At 47.5% G+C, this 21,011-nt stretch overlaps 1 protein-coding gene across 3 annotated transcripts in view; it reads left to right on the top strand.

Moving 5' to 3' along the window:
• Positions 1-3,702: 3,702 nt before the first annotated feature.
• MTMR2 (myotubularin related protein 2) overlaps positions 3,703-21,011 on the top strand; it is a 43,353-nt gene continuing 26,044 nt past the window's right edge. For all 3 annotated transcript variants that reach the window (XR_013985104.1, XR_013985105.1, XM_081002052.1), the window contains exons 1-3: positions 3,703-4,104; positions 12,372-12,477; positions 20,688-20,763. Coding sequence is in view for 1 of the 3 variants with exons in the window: in XM_081002052.1 (XP_080858178.1) it covers positions 3,791-4,104; positions 12,372-12,477; positions 20,688-20,763 (496 nt within the window). In the remaining 2 variants the exon portion in view is untranslated. The remainder of the gene's footprint in view (positions 4,105-12,371; positions 12,478-20,687; positions 20,764-21,011) is intronic.

Below are 21,011 nucleotides of genomic sequence, written 5' to 3'. Positions count from 1 at the left end.
AGTCCTATAACTTCCACTACCTGCTCTCACTAAACCACTTCTCAGATATTTATCTGTCTTCTAAGCCCCTAACTATTCCTGACTCAGCTTATTTCACTACACTAACTCAACCTAGGGACGCGGGTGGCGCTGTGGGTAAAACCTCAGCGCCTAGGACTTGCCGATCGCATGCTCGGCGGTTCGAATCCCCGCGGCGGGGTGCGCTCCCGTCGTTCGGTCCCAGCTCCTGCCCACCTAGCAGTTCGAAAGCACCCCTAAGTGCAAGTAGATAAATAGGTACCGCTTTATAGCGGGAAGGTAAACGGCGTTTCCGTGTGCTGCTCTGGTGCTGGATCGCCAGCTGCAGCTTCGTCACACTGGCCACGTGACCCGGAAGTGTCTGCGGACAGCGCTGGCTCCCGGCCTCTTGAGCGAGATGAGCGCACAACCCTAGAGTCTGTCAAGACTGGCCCGTACGGGCAGGGGTACCTTTACCTTTACCTAACTCAACCTACCCACAGACTCTATACCAATTCACTCCCACTCCAACCAACCACCCAACTCCCAACGAACTCCTCCCTTCACCCTTCCCAGAGCTGCTTTTATAGTCCCTCTGACTCCACCCTTCTGGGTTCTGATTGGGTAACCTGTTTAACTATTTCACCTCCACCACTCTCACATGTTAACGTCACAGGGACTATATTAGCATAAGTGCAAACGCGATGCAAAAATGTGACTTCTTTCGGGTGTCCCCCAATGGGTGGCCATCCCAGAATGAGTCCAAGGTACCAATACATTTGTGGCACACAGCACCCAAACCACCTAGGAAGCCTTGTGATTCAAAGTCCTCGGGGACAAACCAGATTTTGTCTCATTTCTCCCCACCTCTCCTCATCCTTCAGAAATACTTCAGGATGGGCAGAGATGCCCAACGGGAGCCTAAGAACAAAGGGCATCTAACTCCAGCATCCTATTCTCATAGCGGCCAACTAGGTGCCTCTGGGAAACCGCCTGCAAGGAGGGTCTGAATTCAACAGCTCTCTCCCTGCTTGCAGTTCCCACCCAGAAACTGGTATTGAGAAGCAAACAGCGGAGGCAGAACTCCTGGCTTCCCCTTCAATGTCTGCATCCTTTATTCACAATGCCCGGTTTCCTCCTCCTCCTTTCCACTTCTCCCTTTTGTTTCCTGACAATTCTCCATGGAAGGGAATTGTTCAAATGTTAGAATGGCAGGTCTCATCCCGCTATTCCACAGCCATCAGCATTCTGGAGAGGGCCAGCTGCGTGGCAGTGAGATTTTCCAAGCGCAGACAGACTTTTGTGCATGGGGGAGGGGCGCAAGCTGTGTGAACCAAAGCAGGGATCCATCAAAGCGATTGAACCATACGAAACAGATTTTGTACGCAAGTTCCTAGTCCTTACCATTTATCCCACCTTCTCAGTCCCAATTGGCCAGAACACAACAGAAGGAAGCAGGGGCGTCTTACCCATAGAGGCTAGTGGCGCGGGACGCCAGGGCGCCATGTTCTGGAGGGTGCCAGGGAAGAGGCAGAGGCTGGAAGTGGCGCCTCCTGGCATCAGCTCGCCGCCCTCGCTCACCTCTGCCTCTTCCCCGCCAAAGGAACCGCCCTCTAGCCACTGCAAGCCTCCTCCAGCCGTGCCATCCTCCCTAAAAAAAGGTGGACAACTCTGGGGAAAGGGGGGGACGACCGGAGGGATTTTTGTACCATGGCACCGGATATGCTTAAGACAGCCCTGGAAGGAAGCTTCCTTCCTATGCCATGGCTCTCCAGAGTTTCAGGCTCTTTATAACCCGTATACCTGAAGGAACGTCTCCACCCCCGTCGTTCAGCCTTGACACTGAGGTCCAGCTCCAAGGGCCTTCTGGCGGTTCCCTCCCTCTGAGAAGTGAGGTTACAGGGAACCAGGAAGAGGGCCTTTTCGGTAGTGGCGCCTGTAGAACGCCCTCCCATCAGATGTCAAGGAAATAAACAACTACCTGACTTTTAGAAGACATCTGAAGGCAGCCCTGTTTAGGGACGTCTTTAATGTTTTATCGCTTTTTATTATTAATATTCTGTTGGGAGCCGCCCAGAGTGGCTGGGGAAACCCAGCCAGATGGGCAGGGTATAAATTATTTGTTGTTGTTATTATTATTATTACAGTGGTACCTTGGGTTACATACGCTTCAGGTTACATAAGCTTCAGGTTACAGACTCTGCTAACCCAGGAATATTACCTCGGGTTAAGAACTTTGCTTCAGGATGAGAACAGAAATTGTGGCGTGGCGGCTGGAGGCCCCATTAGCTAAAGTGGTGCTTCAGGTTAAGAACAGTTTCAGGTTAAGAAGGATCTCCAGAATGAATTAAGTTCTTAAGCTGAGGTACCACTGTATATATATCTGTTACCTGGCACTAAAATGCCCTAGGGACACAGGATCTCCTAGAAAACTCCTTGCCAACATGCACTGGGGCCCTGAACTGTGCATTTAAACCTTCTTGTCCCATCAGCTTCTGTACTAAACTTCCTCCCTATATCCAAAGGCCCATTCTAGGCCGGCATCCTGTTCTCATAGCAACCGGTCAGAAACACATCATGCCTGCTTCCCCAGTTTTTTATCAGGAGCAGCTAGCAAGATAGAGTCACATAACTTGCTTCAGGGGCTATCAAGCCATCTGCTTGGATGTGGCAGTGGTGGGTAAGTCTGGGCACCATGGGCACGCTAGACTGGGTCCACTGGCGTGCCCACACCACCCTGCCTTCTAGCCAGCCAGGTAAGCTGAAGCAATCCTCATCTTTTTGCTTCCCAACAACTTGTACTCGGAGTCTTATCACCACTGACACTGGAGCCAGGACACAGCTAGTACAGCCTTAAACTCCACAAAGCTTTCCAGACCCCTTTAAAGCTGTTCAAATAGGTGGCCATTGCTGCATCTTGTGGCGATGAGTTCCGCAGTTTAATCCTGCGCCATTTACCGTAGATCAGTAAAGATTTTGGACCCCCAGTTCTTCAAGCACCAACAGCAACCAAACGGTGCCCCTGTGGGCATGGGCGTAGCCAAGATTTATGCTGGGAGGGGGCAGGACACCTGACGGCTGTCCTCATCCTCTGTCTGGCTCTGTCTAACACAGGGGTCAGCAACCTTTATCAGCAGGGGGCCGGTCCACTATCCCTCAGACCTTGTGGGGGTCTGGACTATATTTTTAAAAAGAATGAATTCCTATGCCCCACAAATAATCCAGGGATGCATTTTAAATAAAAGCACACATTCTGCTCATGTAAAAACACGCTGATTCCCGGACCATCCATGAGCCGGATTTAGAACGGGATTGGGCCAGATCCGGCCCCCGGGCCTTAGTTTGCCTATCCATGGTCTAACAGATTCGGAAGGAAATAGTCTCAACGACAGCTGTCTTCAATTAATTTATTTTCACCCCGGACATAGCTCAGTTGGTTGGAGCGTGGTGCTAATAACGTCAAGGTTGCAGATGTGGTCAGCTGAATATTCCTGCCTAACAAGGGGTTTGGGCTTAAGGTGATCCTCAAGATCCCTTCAAATTCTTTGATTCTATGACCCCAAGTGCTCAGAAAGGTGTGTCAAAATCTTTCTACGAGTATTTTTTGATTTATTTACTTGATTTGTTGGGGGCGGAGGCAGCCCACGCCGAACAGAGCTCAATTCCTTAATTCCAAGACACACAAAAACCAGAAGCAGCCGTTTGGGACCAAAATGAAGACGAGGATGGTGACAAGCGGGTCGTGCAAGCCTCTCCGCCTCCTCCTTTTCCCGCCCTCCCGGGCGCAGGAGAGATGCAGATTCCTCCTCCTCCCTTAGGGGGTGGAGGGACGGAGCATCATCAGCCCCGGCCGTGCGCACAGCACTGTGGGCTAACATGGCAGCTTCCTTCGCCACTCTCGGCTTCCCACTCCTTTGACAATCCGCTCTGCTCTTTTGATTTCCCGGGGAGGGGATTCCTTTCCCCCCGCCGGCAACACACACACACACACAACCTCTGCACACCCTTAAGGAGATCCAGCATGGAGAGGAGCTCCAGCTGCGAGAGCATCGCCTCCAAGGAGGCTCCGCCCGCCACCCGCCAGCCCAGCCCGGATTCCCTCTCCAGGTAAAACCGCCCTTCACCCTCCAGGGTGGGAAAGCCCTGGAAGAGAGAGTGGGGGCGGGGGGGTTGTTGTTTGGCGCTTTCGTATCTCTAGGGGTTGGTTTGTTTGTTCTGCGGGGGAGGAAGCGGACCCCCATATTCCCTCCATCCCCTTTCCGTAACCTGCGCTTCTAACTGGCACAGGTCAGTGCTGGAGAGAGGTGCGCTATTACGCACACACTGCGCCCGTTGCAGCTGGGTGGCCTGTGTAGTTAAACCCAGGGGGAGGGAAGGGCCGGGTGCGATCGGGGAACTGCACATGCTCAGAGGCACTCTTCTTGGTAAGCGCACGGGGGTTCCGGGGGGTTCCAGGGCACCCGAGGCCGAGCGCGCTCCTTGCAGCGGGATCCTCAGCGCGCTTTGCACAAGAGCCCATCAACCCGCGGAGGAAGCGCCGGCTTCGGTCCCCTGCGCTCGGGAGCGCACCCTGTTTCCCCACCCCTCCCTCGGCGAGGCTTACATCTGAGTAAACACGCAGAGGAACGAGCGCTGAATAGAACAGGGCGGGGGCGGATTCCAAACATTTTAATGCTGCAATCCCGTGAGTTTACCTGGGAGTAAGTGCTACTGAACACAGTGGGGTTTGTTCCCGAGTAAATGCGGAGAGGGTTGCGCCCTGTGAGGTTTTGGATACTTGGGCCATTCACCGTGCTGTGCTATTTCGTGGTGGGAAATAGAGGACAATGCTCGTAGGATTGTGTGTGAGAGATTTTTTAAATCTCTGTGTGTCTTTGCTTTATTTTTATTTCGTCCTTAATGGAAGTGTTTGTATAACTTTATTTCTTTTAATTTATTCCATCAGAGGACATTTTCTTATTTTATTTATTTTATTTCTCACTTTAGTATTGCCTCGTTTTTCCTGACCTGACTACCTTGCAAGGTTGATCACATCCTTGATTTGGAACGCTGAATTTCACCTATCATATTTTAAGGCAGGGTTGTGGGTGAACTGGCAATCCATCTTGATTGTGGCCCCATCTGCACCAGACATTTAAAGCAGCATCATACCACTTGAAGCAGTTGTGACTTCTCCCAAAGAATCCTGGGAACTGTAGTTTGTTAGAGGTGCAGAGTGTTGTTAGCAGACCCCTATTCCAACCCACCCCCCAGCTGCAATTTCTAGAGTGGCTTACCAGTCTCTCTTCCCAGGGAATTCTGGGAACTGTTTTAAAAAGACAGCTGGAGAAGGGCCTCAACAAAATCTCTTCTGCTCCTTCAGGTACTTAGGTAATCTGCCAGGGATTCTCCAGGCAGAGAATCTACCACCTACTTTTTCAAAACCTAGAGATGCCAGGAATAGAAGCTTTGACCCTTTGAGTGCAAATTGGGTTGTCCACCACCGAGTCATGATCCTTTCCCCATAAACCTTGGTCGCAAACCTATCATACATTGTAAACACAGTGTCCCCTACTCCCCCAAAATCTTGGGGACTCGGGTTTGTTAAGGGTGCTGGGAAGTGTAGCTCTGTCAGGGTTAAACTACAGTTTCCATTGTAAAAAAAGGTAAAGGACCCCTGGATGATTCAGTCCAGTTGATTTGGGGGGGAAACGATGCCCGTTAAAGGGGTGTCAATGTGCTTTAAATTGATGGTTTATTTCCTTATTTCCATGCGTACATAATTTTTTTATTATTTTAGACTGATATGACAGTTGTTTCTTTTTTTCCATCTTTTTTTTGTATTTTTATTTAGATTTTCCATCATACAATTTACCGTATTTTTTGCTCTATAAGACTCACTTTTTCCCTCCTAAAAAGTAAGGGGAAATGTGTGTGCGTCTTATGGAGCGAATGCAGGCTGCACACCTATCCCAGAAGCCAGAACAGCAAGAGGGATTGCTGCTTTCACTGCGCAGCGATCCCTCTTGCTGTTCTGGCTTCTGGGATTCAGAATATTTTTTTCCTTGTTTTCCTTCTCCAAAAACTAAGTGCGTCTTATGGTCTGGTGCGTCTTATAGAGCGAAAAATACGGTAATTAAAAAATGAGAAATAATACACAACAGAAAAGAAACATTAAATCATTATACATTAAATCATTATACAATATCCAAAAAAGAAAAAGAAAAAACATAAACAAAATAAAATAAACCCACCACCCTGTTTAACTTCCCTCCACCGCTACTCATCTTCTCTAGAATCAATTTTACCCTTATCATTGCATTCTGATTGTTTTTGTTTTCTCAATATACATACATATGTCATTGATAATTTATTGTTTTGATGCATTTACATTCTTAATCTAAGCATATTAGCATGTCTTTTTTTCAGCAATATAATACATAATTTTATTTTTATGCCGCCTCTCCATAGTTCAAACCATGCTCAGGCAGCTTGCAACATGACAAAAGTCCATAATCGTAACAAGGCAAAAGTCGCCATCAGCAATAAATAAAGCATTAAAAAAAATACAACCACACTGAACAGATTCCGCCTAGTGATGTAGAAAGGCAAATAGTTGTGCAGGGTATTCCTGCCTGACTCTGAGGCTGTGTACGCATTATTGTATACTCTGGCTCCCGTGTGCTCCCACTACAGGTGTTTGAAGCTGAGTACACAATCCCTAGGTGTTCTACAGCTTCTTGAGAAATGCTGCTGTTTGATGAATTTCCCCTCAAACCAGCTTCTAACTTGAGGTGTGTACATCTAAGACCACAGCAGCACATGCCTGGATGGCAGTGCACACAGAGTTTCACTGGCAGCAGGGCCAGATTTAGGTTTCATGAGGCCCTAAGGGACGCGGGTGGCGCTGTGGGTTAAACCACAGAGCCTAGGACTTGCCGATCAGAAGGTCGGCGGTTCGAATCCCTGCGACGGGGTGAGCTCCCGTTGCTCGGTCCCTGCTCCTGCCAACCTAGCAGTTCGAAAGCACGTCAAAGTGCAAGTAGATAAATAGGTACCGCTCGGGCGGGAAGGTAAACGGCGTTTCCGTGCGCTGCTCTGGTTCGCCAGAAGCGGCTTAGTCATGCTGGCCACATGACCTGGAAGCTTTACGCCGGCTCCCTCGGCCAGTCAAGCAAGATGAGCGCCACAACCCCAGAGTCATCTGCAACTGGACCTAATGGTCAGGGGTCCCTTTACCTTTACCTAAGCTACTGAAGGTAATGGGGCCCTTTATATGTCCAGCTGTCCTTTGTCAACAACAAATTGTCATTGTTTTTTGTATTGAATATATGCTATATGGCAATTTATGGACCTAATAGCCATTTGTCACTGTTGGGTGGAATGTTGAACCTCCATTATCTTTTCCCCCTGTGGTTGGCAAAGCAGGTGGTGTGGGAAGAAATTCTGAGTGCACCCTGCTAGCTTGGAAAATGCTAAACTCCACCTTTTCCCCCTGACTTCTTTTCCTTTTTGAATACAAAGCAGTTGCAAGTGGCTTAAATCACTACATATACCGTATTTTTTGCTCTATAAGACTCACTTTTTCCCTCCCAAAAAGTAAGGGAAAATGTGTGTGCGTCTTATGGAGCGAATGCAGGCTGTGCAGCTATCCCAGAAGCCAGAACAGCAAGAGGGATTGCTGCTTTCACTGCGCAATGATCCCTCTTGCTGTTCTGGTTTCTGAGATTCAGAATATTATTTTTCTTGTTTTCCTCCTTCAAAAACTAGGTGCGTCTTGTCGTCTGGTGCGTCTTATAGAGCGAAAAATACGGTATATGTGTGTGTATAGTTTAGTCTTGAGGTTCTTCCCCCTTCATCGACTTTCAAGCTTGCCTTCCATAGCCTTAAGGTCTAGAAACATGCTATTTTTAAAAAAGAAAAGAAAAGAAAGGGAGAACAAAAGATTCTCGGGAAACTGGGTTCTATAGCCAAAACCAAAGGGTTGCACTCCTAGAGAGGGCTTTTGGCTCATGAATGGCCTGATTCACTGGAGCCTGAGGATTGTTCCATAGGAACACTGTATTGCATTTCAATGCCTGGTTGGCTTTCTGTTCTTGGAGTGGAGCAAAAAAGGACCAAACAATTCAGGCTTTGTTTACCAAGCGCCTTACACAGGCTGCAGGAATTCTGTAATTTAGCTTCCCCCACCCCACAAAATCCAGTATTAAAAAAAAAAAAAGGTCTAATAGTGTATGACTGCTGCTTGGGATACTGTAGGCTATTGTGTGATCATCGAATGGACGCAGCCAGAAAGAAGCTCACCCATGGTCCGAGTCTAGGGTACCTTTCTCAGTTTGCTTCTGGGAAAATATATCCTACAGATAAATTCCGCCAGGGTAACTGTGTTCATACGCTAGAGCCTACAGGAGGAAAGAGCATTGTGGTAGCTTAACAGATTTATTGTGGCACAAAGATTTTGTGGACTGATCTGAACCTGGTTGGGACATCCGTTTTGCAGAAGGCCTAATCCCCATCCTCTTCAGGTAGGGCTGGGAATGTGGAGAGCTGCTGCCAGCCAGTGTAGACAATATGGAACTAGATGGGCCAATAGTCTGACTCGGTAAAGGGAAGATTCCTATATTGTTATACCTCAGCCAGTTACAGCATGATGCTCATAGTGACAAGGCTATAGTTTCTATCCCTGCAAAGGACAACAGCATATTCCTACATTGCAGGCGGTTGGTCTAGATGACCGTCAGGTTCCCCTCCAACTCTATGATTCTATTATTGTTACAGATTTTTTTGGGGGGGGTCCCCCTAAACCAGGGGCCAGCAAACTTCTTCAGCAGGGAGCCGGTCCACTGTCCCTCAGACCTTGGGGGGGGCCGGACTATATTTTTTTGGGGGGGTGGGATGAACAAATTCCTATGCCCCACAAATAACCCAGAGATGCATTTTAAATAAAAGGACACATTCTACTCATGTAAAAACACACTGATTCATGGGCCGGATTTAGAAGGCGATTGGATCGGATCCGGCCGCTAGGCCTTAGTTTGCCTAAGGTAAAGGTAAAGGGACCCTTGACCATTAGGTCCAGTCGTGGCCGACTCTGGGGTTGCGGCGCTCATCTCGCTTTATTGGCCGAGGGAGCCGGCGTACAGCTTCCGGGTCATGTGGCCAGCATGACTAAGCCACTTCTGGCGAACCAGAGCAGCGCACGGAAACGCCGTTTACCTTCCCGCCGGAGCGGTACCTATTTATCTACTTGCACTTTGATGTGCTGTCAAACTGCTAGGTTGGCAGGAGCAGGGACTGAGCAACAGGAGCTCACCCTGTCGCGGGGATTCGAACCACAGACTTTCTGATTTGTAAGCCCTAGGCTCTGTGGTTTAGACCACAGCGCCACCCGCGTCCCGCCTACCCATGCCCTAAACCAGGGGTCTGCAACCTTTAAGACAAAAAGAGCCACTTGGACCCGCTTCCGAAGAAAAAAAAACTGGGAGCCGCAAAACTCGTCATTATAAAAATAACTTTTTTGTCACTTTTTTATTATTTCTTTGTTTGACCCCTCAGAATTACTCCTCCTCATAGAAATAAACGTTAAATTAACAAGTTACCTTTTTTTTGTGTGTGTGTTCTTCACTCCCCTTCAAAACAGTGACCAGCGTACATAACCCCTTTCAATGCAGTGACCAGAGTACATGCCCCTTACAATGTAGCGGGCGGGCGGGAAGGTGACGTCGGGACGGTGCGTGACTAATGCACGCACCGCCCCCATGTGACGTCACAGCCAGTACAGCACTCCCCCAAAATCCCGTACAAAAAAGCTGTATTAATGTCATGATGGGAAACATGCAGTTTCTCCTCCGCAGCGATCTTGAGCATCAGCCGAATGCTCTCATATTTGACGGTGGGTGAGTAGGTCTCGTGGTAATCCTGTCCTGGTACCTGTGAAAAACCTCTGGCAACCAATCTGGCTTTGTGTCTGACAACCTTGCCATTCTGGTCTGTCTTGGCCTTGAAGACCCATTTGCTGCCAACCAGTCTCATTCCTGGGACTATCGGTACCAGCTCCCAAGTTTGGTTCCTATTCAAGGAATCAACTTCAGCCTTCATGGCATTAAGCCAAGGCTCAGCATCTTTAGAGGTTAACTCCTTAACCTCTTTGAAGCTTGAAGGTTCCCATACCTTCTCTGAGCTACTAAGAACAGCAGTTGCTGTCTTAGCAAACTCATCAGCAAATCTCTTTGGAGGTCTGCCCTTCGTGGCTCTTTCAGACCTGCGTACTAGACGCAAGTCTTCTGGACTCATCTCCTCCTTCTTAGGAGAAAAGTGACCAATGGTGAACAGTGGTTCTTCCAGTTCATTGTCAGACGCATCAGATGGTCTGACTGAGGCCTTTGCGCTCTTGTAGTCTGCTGTGTCATCACTGTCACTGACATCAGCAGCAGCGCCCGTAGTCACGCAGTATCAGTAATTAGTGACATGAGCTCCAGAAATAGCCCAACATCTAGCGCCGATGCACACTCTCTATCAGCAGATAATGCACAGCCAAAGTTGCACTCAGGAGAGCATTATTTACAAGTTTTATTCAGCGTTGATCAGAACAAAGAAAACATGACTGCCTGCATCAGTGTCTAGACACAGAGAGAGAAAACGAAAGCAATAGAAAACATAAACATCCTGTGAACAGGAAATGCGCAGACTCTGTGACTCACAAAGCCTGCTCCCTTTTAAGGTGGAATGGAAATATCCTAACACCACAGTGGGGAGTGTCGGGGCGCACAATTCGCCTCCTCCCCTCGCTAGTATCCGCCCCGGAGCCGCGGCAAAGGTGTAAAAGAGCCACATGCGGCTCCGGAGCCGCAGGTTGCAGACCCCTGCCCTAAACCCTAGAAATTAATAATATGGTAGGATTTTGATTATTTGTGAAGAGAATATTGCAGGCCTGTGGGAAAATACAGGTTAAACTTCCTTTCCAAGGCAGGCCTCACCTGAGATAGAGGCATGCTATAAGATCTGGACTCCCTCCATGCAGATTGAAGGTGTCAGTAGGTGAATAAATAATATTTCTTAAGGCTACCACAGGGCGGCTCACAATATAAAAATACCTTCCATCGGCAGGTATCCGTGCTAAGATATAGCTGTAAACAGTGGATTCATATTAATCCATAGCCCCTCTGCTGTCCCCTACACACAGAGGCTAAATGTGGGCAGGGGCTCTGCAAATATTGGCCTTCTCCCACCCCCCTGGTGTCGTCATGCCCCTCTGGCCCGCCCTCTAATTTCGACATTAAACAGGATGTTTGAAAAGCAGCCGTTTGAAAAGGCTTCCTGTGTAGACATTCCCCACACGGTCAGGAATCACAGTTGTGTGAGATGATGATTTTGGATGTAACATATAACCATCATCATGGGTAAGAAAGAAATGCTTTCTTTTGTCTGTTGTTCTCATTCGCCACCCGTCCAGCTTCATCCGATGACCTTCGGTTCTAATATTATGAGAGAGGGAGAAAAATGCCTCCCTATCCATGTTCTCTGCAGTGTATATAATTTTGTACACCCCCCAATCTGCTGTTACTCACCTTTATTCTAAACGAAGTAACCCCAAACAGGAGGGGCTGGTGTGGAAGACTGGCTGGCACAGAGGGGAGGCGCTCCTCTGCCCCCCGACCCCAGCAGTGGCATTGCTGATTCTGAACAGAAGGATTGAATTCTACCTCTAGAGCAGCCTTTTTCAAGTTGTTGGACTACAACTCCCATCATCCATAGCTAGCAGGTCATGGACGATGGGAGTTGTAGTCCCATGACATATGGGGACCCAAAGTTGAGAGCGGCTGCTCTAGAGTTCCATTACCCTGCCTGCATTCAGGTGTCATTATAACAAACCATGGCTTATCCTGACAGACTCTTCCTTTGGCATGGCTTAGAAACTTTTGCCTCCGTTTTCGATTAGTCGCAGCTTGTTGTGTTGTATGACCGCAACAAACTGATTAATCTCTTAACTGTAGTTTGTTTGAAACAAACCTACTTTAAACTGTGGCTTGCGAAGCTGGCTTATTACATAGTTTACATCGCTCGGACGTAATACTAAAATCTGATTAATTTCCTCTAGACTGCACCAGAGGAGATATTCACGAGCCTGGTTTGAGGGTAGGCTCATTCCAGTTCTCATAGGCTATGGTTTATTGTGACGTCCAAATAAATTGTAATGTTTGCTCCTTAACCATACCCTCATGTTACGGCCTGATGAACTTTTTTACTTTCTCCACCTCAGAATAGTTAAAAGACTAAGCACCAAATGTCCTTGGGCCTCTTGATCACAGCAGTTCTGTGAAGAAATTTCTCCAGAATGTACACCAAACAACTGTCTTTTTCCCCCATCCTTCTCCCCCGCATTCCTCCTCCTTTAGCGCTTCCACCTCTCATTCAGATCATTCGGCGCGTACAAAATCTGCTTCTGTCGTCTCATCGGATTCCGTCTCCACTTCCACAGAAAATTTTTCTCCGGATCTAAGGGTAAGCCAATCTGCATGTGCAGCAGCGGAGTCATGTGATCATTCATTTTTCTTTTTATTGAATTTGTAGTACGGTAATGTTTTGTTAAACTTTAGACAAGAGAGCCGTGAGTTTCGGGGCTCCTCCTTGAAGAAGAACTTTCTATACGTAGAAAAATAGTAGTACAAAGAGGAGGCTACAATTAGATTAATTATCTCCTGATGTATGTTGATTAATACATGAGACGGCATGTTGCTATATTACCAAAAGTGAAAATTCAGAGAAAAGTTGTTGAGGAGTTTTTTGTCTCAGTTGTTGAGAACATCTCCCCCCCCCCCAAAAAAAAAAACTATTTTGGGGCTTTTCTGGGATTCTAAAACAATGCTTTTTTAAAAAACACCCTACTTGCCATACGTCTAGGTTTTCCCGGACAATTTGGCGATTCAGCAAAAATCCGCCCGGACGCCATTTTCAAGCTTGTTTCCTGGCTGTGTCCGGTAAAATCCGGACATATGACAGCCCTATATATTTCCCCACAGAAATTCTGAATTCTGTAGTCCGGAAGTGGGAGAGGAGAAGCAACGGGATTTGCTGCATATGTAGAATGGCTATTCATCTAGTATTGCCATCTCAAGATATATCTGAGAGAGATGCCTGCTTAAAACCTTGGAGGGCTGCTGCCAGTCAGTGTAGACAGTATTGAGCTAGGCAGATCGATGATCTGACTCCGCATAATGCAGATTCCTATGTTCCTGTGTGCTTCCGCAAAATGGGCTCAGGAGATTGATCTGCATTCTAGAGTAGGGGCTGGCAGGCTTCAATCCTCTTTGAAAGGCCACCTAGGTTGGTGGCCATTACTTGCTCCTGTGGGAGGGAGTTCCACAGTTTAACTAGGCGCTGTGCAAGAAGTGCTTTCTTTGATCTGTCCTGATAATGTCACAGGAGCGGCAGGTGTGGAGGAAGGAGGTCACTGTCACTTACTGGGGCAGGGCAGCGGCAAGATCACAGCTGCACCCCTAGGTGCTCCCACGCACCTCTGACCTCACTGACACCCTTCCCAGCCCCACACAATCCAACGATGGTGCTGTCACGAGTGCAGCAGATTAGTAGTGCCCCTCTGCACCAGACACTCCTGCAGCCCAGGCAAGGAGGAGGTTACCTGTATGAACTACATTGGTACCATCTGGGAGAGGGTCAGCACAGGCCGCTGTTAGAATTCCTGCTCTATGATTGCAGTCATGGGATTGTTGTCTATCACATGACGGTATGTGTTTTGACTCCACAGAGTGGGAAGTGACAAAGACAGGATGTTTGTGTTACTGTGTTCCGTGAAGTGGGACTGTTGTCCTTTGTTCTTTTTCTCTTTGCTGTCTGATGCTAGAGAGAGGGAGCCATGTTGCAGTGCTCCGTGTGTGTTTACATGTAAATAAAGTAGATTAGCCAAAATGCTGAGTTGCTGAGGTCTGTCACGCATGATGCGCAAACTCTGCGGATCCCTAAGTGTGCCGGTGTCGGTTGGCATCGGTCGCTGTGATGTTTGGGCTGAAGAAAGCTTTTGAAGCTCCCGAATGATCAACCAGGAGGGAGAGAACATGCCAGTGGGGCATGTGTCTCTGCCAGGGTTCTACTCGAGTGTAGGCCGAGCTCCTGACCCTGTAGTGCAGAGGTGGGCAGAAAGGAGATCCGGATCTACTTATGGTGACTTGCAGTGAGATCTGCAAGGGTTTTTGACTTCCAACGTTCATAGAATCATAGGGTTGGCTGCCATTGGGGTGGCTGGCATAACACAAAATGGCTGCCATTGGCCGGGTGGCGCAACACAAAAAGTGGCAGGAGCACAACGGTTAATTGGTGCCAGTGGCGGAGGAAGCCTCTTGGGCACCTGGGTTGGCATGCCCGGGGGCGGGGCGAACCATCCATAGGGGCAGGGACAGGCGCCCATAGGGATGGGGCATACCGCGGGGCCTCAGCTGCCCTACAGCTGGGGGGGGGGAGTTAGCAGGCGGACAGCGCGGAGCCTGCGGGTGCCGAGACATGTGTCTCGTGCGCATTGCACGCCCTGCGGCGAGTGCCGCCCGCTATTTTGTCAACTCCCCCATCAGGATGGCACCTGGGGTAGGCCGCACCCCCCCACACACACACTCCTTCCTACGCCCCTGATAGATGCCCATTGTTAACTTTTTAATATGTTTTTTACTGTACGGTTTATGTGTTTTTGTTAAAAACCACTTTGATAATCTTTTTATGAAACAGCGGTCTATTTTATGTGTGTGTGTGTGTGTGTGTGTGTATAACTAATACACAGCTTATAAATCAATGGAGCAGGCATGCTGTACCCCACATCAAGTACCCCCTGCAATAGGGGGTGAGGGAAAATAGGTCTATTTCAGCCATTAATGTGCTCACTCACAGAGGGGTGGCTCTTTGTCTCTCTCCTCTGTTCAGAATGGAAGGGGAGAGGCATATCAAGTCTTGGCATCCATTGAAATGTGGGCAAGTTTAAGGGTGCGTGTTCAGTGTAGGAGACGCTGAGGCAGCGCAAACAGGAATCGAGCAGCAAAGGCAGGTCTCTCGTGCACTGCGGATTTTTGATGGGATATTTACTGCGACCTTTCTCCGGCACTGTAGCTTATTTCAGTATTTGGCTTCATTTCTAACCGCATCGTGACAGCATTTCGGTTTTCCCCCCTCACATGGAATTGTGCCCCAAAATGTGGGCTTCGCTTCAGACCAGCTGTGCTTCAGCTTTCTAGTGGCAGCGATGTCCCCCCCCCCAATGTCACCTGAAATGGGCTGAGACTCTGGCCACACTCACTCCATACGCTGAAAGCGCTTTAAACAGTGGCTTCCCCCAAAGAATTCTGGGAGCTGTAGTTTGTTAAGTGTGCTGGCAGCTGTTGGGGAACTCCTTGTTCTGTTCACATATACCAGAGCTCACTGGAAAGAGGGGTTGGTTGTTAAATTACTTTGGAAACTGTAGTTCTGGGAGGGGAGCAGTGGGTCTCCTAGCAATTCTTGGCTTCCTTGGCAAACTATAGTTCCCACAACTCTTAGGGTGAGATTATACTGCTCCTTTCCAATTGGTTCATGTCCTTTATTTTCCCCACTGAAATCCAGTAACTTTTCGTGCTGCAAGTGGTCTTTTTTTTGTCTCACTTTTGTTGCGCTATAGCCCCCTCCAGACAGTAATAATGTCACTGGGGAAACATTGCGGAACAACTAGCAAAACAGAACAAATCCAACACTAACGCACTATTATTGTGCCAAAACCTAGAAAACAAAAATAAAAACCCCACCCGTCTAGAAGGGCTCATTGTTTTCACTGCATGCCTCCCTTCTTGAAAGGGCATTCCATGGCTGTGGTGCCACAGCTAACAAGGCCCTGTCATTCATGTTTTTGTCTGCCCTCAGTTTCTGAAGGCCGAGGAACGGGTGGGGGGTTGGAGTTTTACAATACTGGCTTGGGTGCATGAGGACACACGTGTGCTGCCTCATATTTCCAAACATGGAAATGCCCTTCAGGAACCACAATAACCTGTGTTGGCAATGCAGGAGCTTCTCTTTTCTGCATTGTCTGAAATGACCCTGACAGGAAGGAAGGTCGTGCAGCAATTTCTTTTTAACTCATCTTTTTTTCTTGGACCTTGGCAAGCCTAGCTCATCCACTGACTCTGCCTTCTTTCTGTGTACTTTCTTTTCCAAAGAAAGCTCAGCATTACCGTTTCTCTTCTGTCAACCCCCACCCCAATTGTCTCCTGACAGGGAGGAATTCTGCTTATTTGAGCAGGATTCGCTTTTAATACCAAGTGTCCTTTCCCCCTGCCCTCTATTTATAGCTCTCTCGTCATAGACCTGTCAAGGCCCAGGTTACAATATATTGATTTAGTGCAAATGAGATCAGGAGAGCCAGACTCGGTCAATCTTCTGTCTCTGAGGCAAGGGGGAAAGGAAGTGCCTCTGGAGCATGTTCATGTTTCAAGAGACAGCCAAAGGAGAAGGTGATCTTAATAATGTTCAAGGTCCCCTAGATGTTTGCATAGGCACTAAATGTGCCGTGTGGAAGCCGCCCTGAAACTATTTATGACTGTCATTCGCGAGGAGCTGAGCGCTTAAGGGAGTTCGCCCATGGCCTTGGGATGCCCTCTTGGGACGTGATCCGTTATTTCCTCTGAGGCGTCTGCCTGCCTTCCTACCACGAACCCTTCTTCAGACTTCTTTCCTTTTCTTTTTTTGCAATGTACAACGGGGTAAGGGATTTTCTTCTTCTCTCTTATGAGTCTGAAAGGCAATCAGTCCGAGTTGTGCTTTAGCCGAGCATCTGAACAAAAGTAGATGGTTAATGATTACTATTATTATTGCCAAATATGTGTGGGTTTTGTGTGCCTTCTTGATCAAGAAAGGTTCTCGTTCTTTTTGTCAAGGAGGTTTGTGGCTGTGACGTTAACATATATGAGAGAGTGCTGGAGGGGAAATAGTTAAACAGGTTGCCCAGTCAGGACCGGGGGGGGGGTGGAGTCAGTGGGACTATAAAACCAGTTCTGGGAGCAGTTCGTTGGGAGTTGTTGGTGGGTAGCTGGTTGGTTTTAGTGGGTTGGCTGGTTGGGAAAGGTAGTTGGTAATAGAGAGACAGTTAGGGCCGTGTGGGGAGGTAGAAGAGATAGAGAGAGGAAAATAAGACTAAGAAAGTAAAGAGCAACCACGTTTGGAATGCCGTAAAAGTTTGTTTGTGTCTGAAATAAAATACACTCTTCTGTATTAATTGAGCAGCTGACTGAGACTGAAGTGATTTTACCAGGGAGGACCTGGTTGGTGGCAGCGGATTAGTGGTGTACGGGTCAATAGTCCATGAGACGACCGGGGGCTCCGTACGAACGCCACAGTGGCTCGCTTTTGGAGTGCGCATTTTGCACGCAAAGATTGGATCCCAGGCATCTCCAAACAGGTTGGGGTTGTTAGACTCCCCTTCTGAAACCCCGGGGAGCTACTGCTAGCTAGTTCTGACAATTCTGGGACCAGTGACTAGGTGTAAGGCAGCCTCTGATGGAAGCCCGGTTTTCAACTTTGATTTTTTAAAAGAGATGCTACCACTGCCTCATATTTGCAGCTCCAGGTTTGTGTCAGCGATCAAAATTCCCGCGTGAAATTCATCCCTGGGTGATGAAGCCAGTGCTCCCATCATTTGACACAGTGGCAAAGACACTTTACTTTCCTCCCACTCCACTTCCTTTTTTGTTGTTGGGGGGCAGCTCTGATGAATTAAGGCTATTGCACCAGTTTTCCCTTGGCACTTCCCTTCTGCTTTGTTTAACTAACAGCTAAAAACAGGGGTTTTCGGTACCGCTTATTGGCATGCTGTAGTTAATTTAACAGTGGCGTGAGAGGTGGGTGCAGTCTGAAGACTTTTGGGGATGTTTTCAGAGGAAGAAAATGTATGTCGTTCTATGAGGATAATGTTAGAATGAATGGGAAATGGGCGAAGATCTGTATCGGGGGGAAAGTCAGCTGTCTGAGGGAAGAACTAGATAGCGTGAGCTTTTCTGTCCTCCTGGGTTAGACGTTGTCACTATGTTCCTGGATCTGATTTAGGAGAAAATGCTTCAGGGAAGAGGCTGCTCAAAGGCAGCCAGAATTGACGTTGACATCACCTGTAACTTGAAGAAGTGTAACTTTTAAGTCACCTCTCTTCCCGTCTTCAAAGAAAGGTCTAGGTGTGGCCCAGGGGAAGGTGGAGTCTGAGAAAATATGGCAGAGGTAGAAAAACAGATAAAACTAAGGTTGCTTCTAGGCAACCTGTTTATTGGGCATTCAGCCTGATTTGGTTGCACAAAATTTATGGGGGGAAAGCCTGCTATTCGCTGAGCATTCATGCCAATTTGTTTGTGCGATGTTGTGTAGACCAACTGTTATCCCATACTTTCGCCTACAATTCCCCACCACTTTCCTTTCTGCAAAAAGTCAATCATTGTTTTTATAAGTGGGCTCGTTGCGCAAGACATCAGTTTTAATGATGCCACACAAATTTGCTGGTATGCTACTAAACCCAGCGGTAGTCTGTAAGCACCCTAAGTCACTGCAGGAATGTTGGGGTTCCTGTATCCATGAAATGTGGTGGACCGAGGTGTGTATTTTTTATTTTTATTTTTTCCTTTACTCTTGTGTTTACGCCAAACTGGAGTTTGGGGTTTTAGTAAACTGAATGGGGCAATTGCAGGAAGACAGTTGTGCGCTGGGTAATGCTAGCTGTACACACACTCTCTCTCTCTCTCTCTCTCTCTCTCTCTCTCTCTCTCTCTCTCCCTTACCTGCTTGTAGATGATCTTAGCAAACTTTGCAAACATTCAAGTAAGAAATGCTGTGCCTGCCCAATTAGGCGCTTGCACTATTTATTTATTTTTCAGTCCATGTTGCAGCACTTTGCAGAAAAAAGCAGCAACAACGTAAGATTCTATGAGTGACGACTTTCTGTATTTCTGCTACTTCAAAGCAGGGTGCTAACTTAATTCTTTGTGTCCGGTTTGTAAGCAAAATGGGATGCTGCGAGATGATCTGCAGAATCTGATTGGCTGGCAAGCCTACGGCCTGCTGCTTGATTGGCTGCCTAGTCTACGGCATAAAACGACCCATCTGCATATGGTGTTTCTGCATGATTTTATTTCCCTCCTTCTCCCCCCGCTCTTCTAAAACACCAAAAGATTGAGACACAAGGCTTTTCCATGGGATTAGTGATTTTGCTGGCTGCTTCGATCATTCTGACTTGAGTTATTCTCTCCCCCCCCCCCCCCCGCATCTCACATCTGTTTATTTAATCCCCAGAAAAAGCCCCTTCGCCACCATAATAAAGCAAGGCAGTTGGCTTTTTGTTCTGTTGTTGGGGGGGGGGGGGTTGCAGCAGATCTATTGTGTAGAAAGTTGTGAGAATCCTGTGGTGGTGCAGTGTGATAATTCTGTGCAGATCCAAATATGCAGCAGTTTACACGTAAGTAAAAGAAAAGTTTTTTCGGAGACGGGTGGCACTGTGGGTTAAACCACAGAGCCTAGGACTTGCTGATTAGAAGGTCAGCAGTTCGAATCGCCACGACGGGGTGAGCTCCCATTGCTCGGTCCCTGCTCCTGCCAACCTAGCAGTTTCAAAGCACGTCAAAGTGCAAGTAGATAAATAGGTACCACTCCGGCGGGAAGGTAAACGGTGTTTCCGTGCGCTGCTCTGGTTCGCCAGAAGCGGCTTAGTCATGCTGGCCACATGACCCGGAAGCTGTACGCTGGCTCCCTCGGCCAATAAAGCGAGATGAGCGCCACAACCCCAGAGTCGACCACGACTGGACCTGATGGTCAGGGGTCCCTTTACCTAAAAGAAAAGTGCAAAAGGAGTAACTCCAGCAATTGATGCAAGATGTCCTTGTTGTCAGTATCTTGTTTTTAAAAACAAACACACACACACACACACACACACACACACTTTAACCCAGGGCATTGTCAATGCTGGCTGGGCAATCTGGAACAACATTTGGAGGGTAGTAGGCTCCCCCCCACCTTTGCCCTTATGGAGACAGGTTTCTCACAAATTGCAATTTACATGTACAATTTGCTGTGCAGGTCCTACAGAGAAGCAACTTTCAGACAGGAATTGTGTGACAACTGAAGCGAAGCAGCTGCCTCGTGTGACTGATTTTTGGGCACGTTGAAAGAATGGCAGCAGACTGTCCATTATTTCATTTATTGTGCATCCAATTATCAGTGGATAATTATAATTTTTTTCACGAATGGAAAGAGTAAAACTTCAGATGGGTTGGTTTATGAACAAGCCTGGTCTTTGCAACTGTGGGATTTAGTCATTCCTACCCCCACGAAGAACTAATGAACTGCACAAAGGAACACCCAGAAGTCCGATAACTTATCTGATTCAGCTTGGCTTAGTTTTATTTCATATACTTTTCCAAAAAAGTACATTACTGTGGAGCTCCCAATTCATGTGGAGACTTTTACAGGGTGAGTCTTTTAAAAGAGGCACCGTGGATCCAGAGTATACATGTTCCAGGGGGCCTCTTTTAAAAGACTCACCCTGTAGAAATATACTTCTGTGTGATGGGCAATATCGTTTGTATTGTTTTATTATGAAAATCAGTGCTGTACTTCTTTGAGAAGGCGCTTGTTCATCTTGCCATTACCTGGAAAACAATAAAATAATCTTTTTAAAAAGTATTTAACACTGATGTAGCTCATTTTCATCTTAGGTTCTCAGGGAATCTAATAAATTGGCTGAAATGGAGGAGCCCCCGTTGCTACCAGGAGAAACCATTAAAGACATGGGTATGTGCAGATATTTCTCTTTGATGTTTTCCCCCCGGGTAGATAGCACTGGGTTACACATACATAGCTATGACAAGCAGACACAATGGTTTAATATCAGATATTCCTTTATTTTTCAGCATATTGTATGTTAAATCAAGACTGAGCTCCTATCATTTGTACTTCAACTGACCTCCGTCCCCCAACCTTAATTGTACTCCATTTATTTGTCGCTTTTGTTGAAAAATCAATTGTAAAAACCCATTTAT

The sequence above is a fragment of the Podarcis pityusensis genome (genome assembly GCF_964106645.2).
Source record: "Podarcis pityusensis genome assembly, chromosome: 4".
NCBI classification, from domain to species: domain Eukaryota; kingdom Metazoa; phylum Chordata; class Lepidosauria; order Squamata; family Lacertidae; genus Podarcis; species Podarcis pityusensis.
The sequence above is the reverse complement of the archived record's forward strand: the minus strand, read 5'-3'. Positions and strand labels throughout refer to the sequence as shown.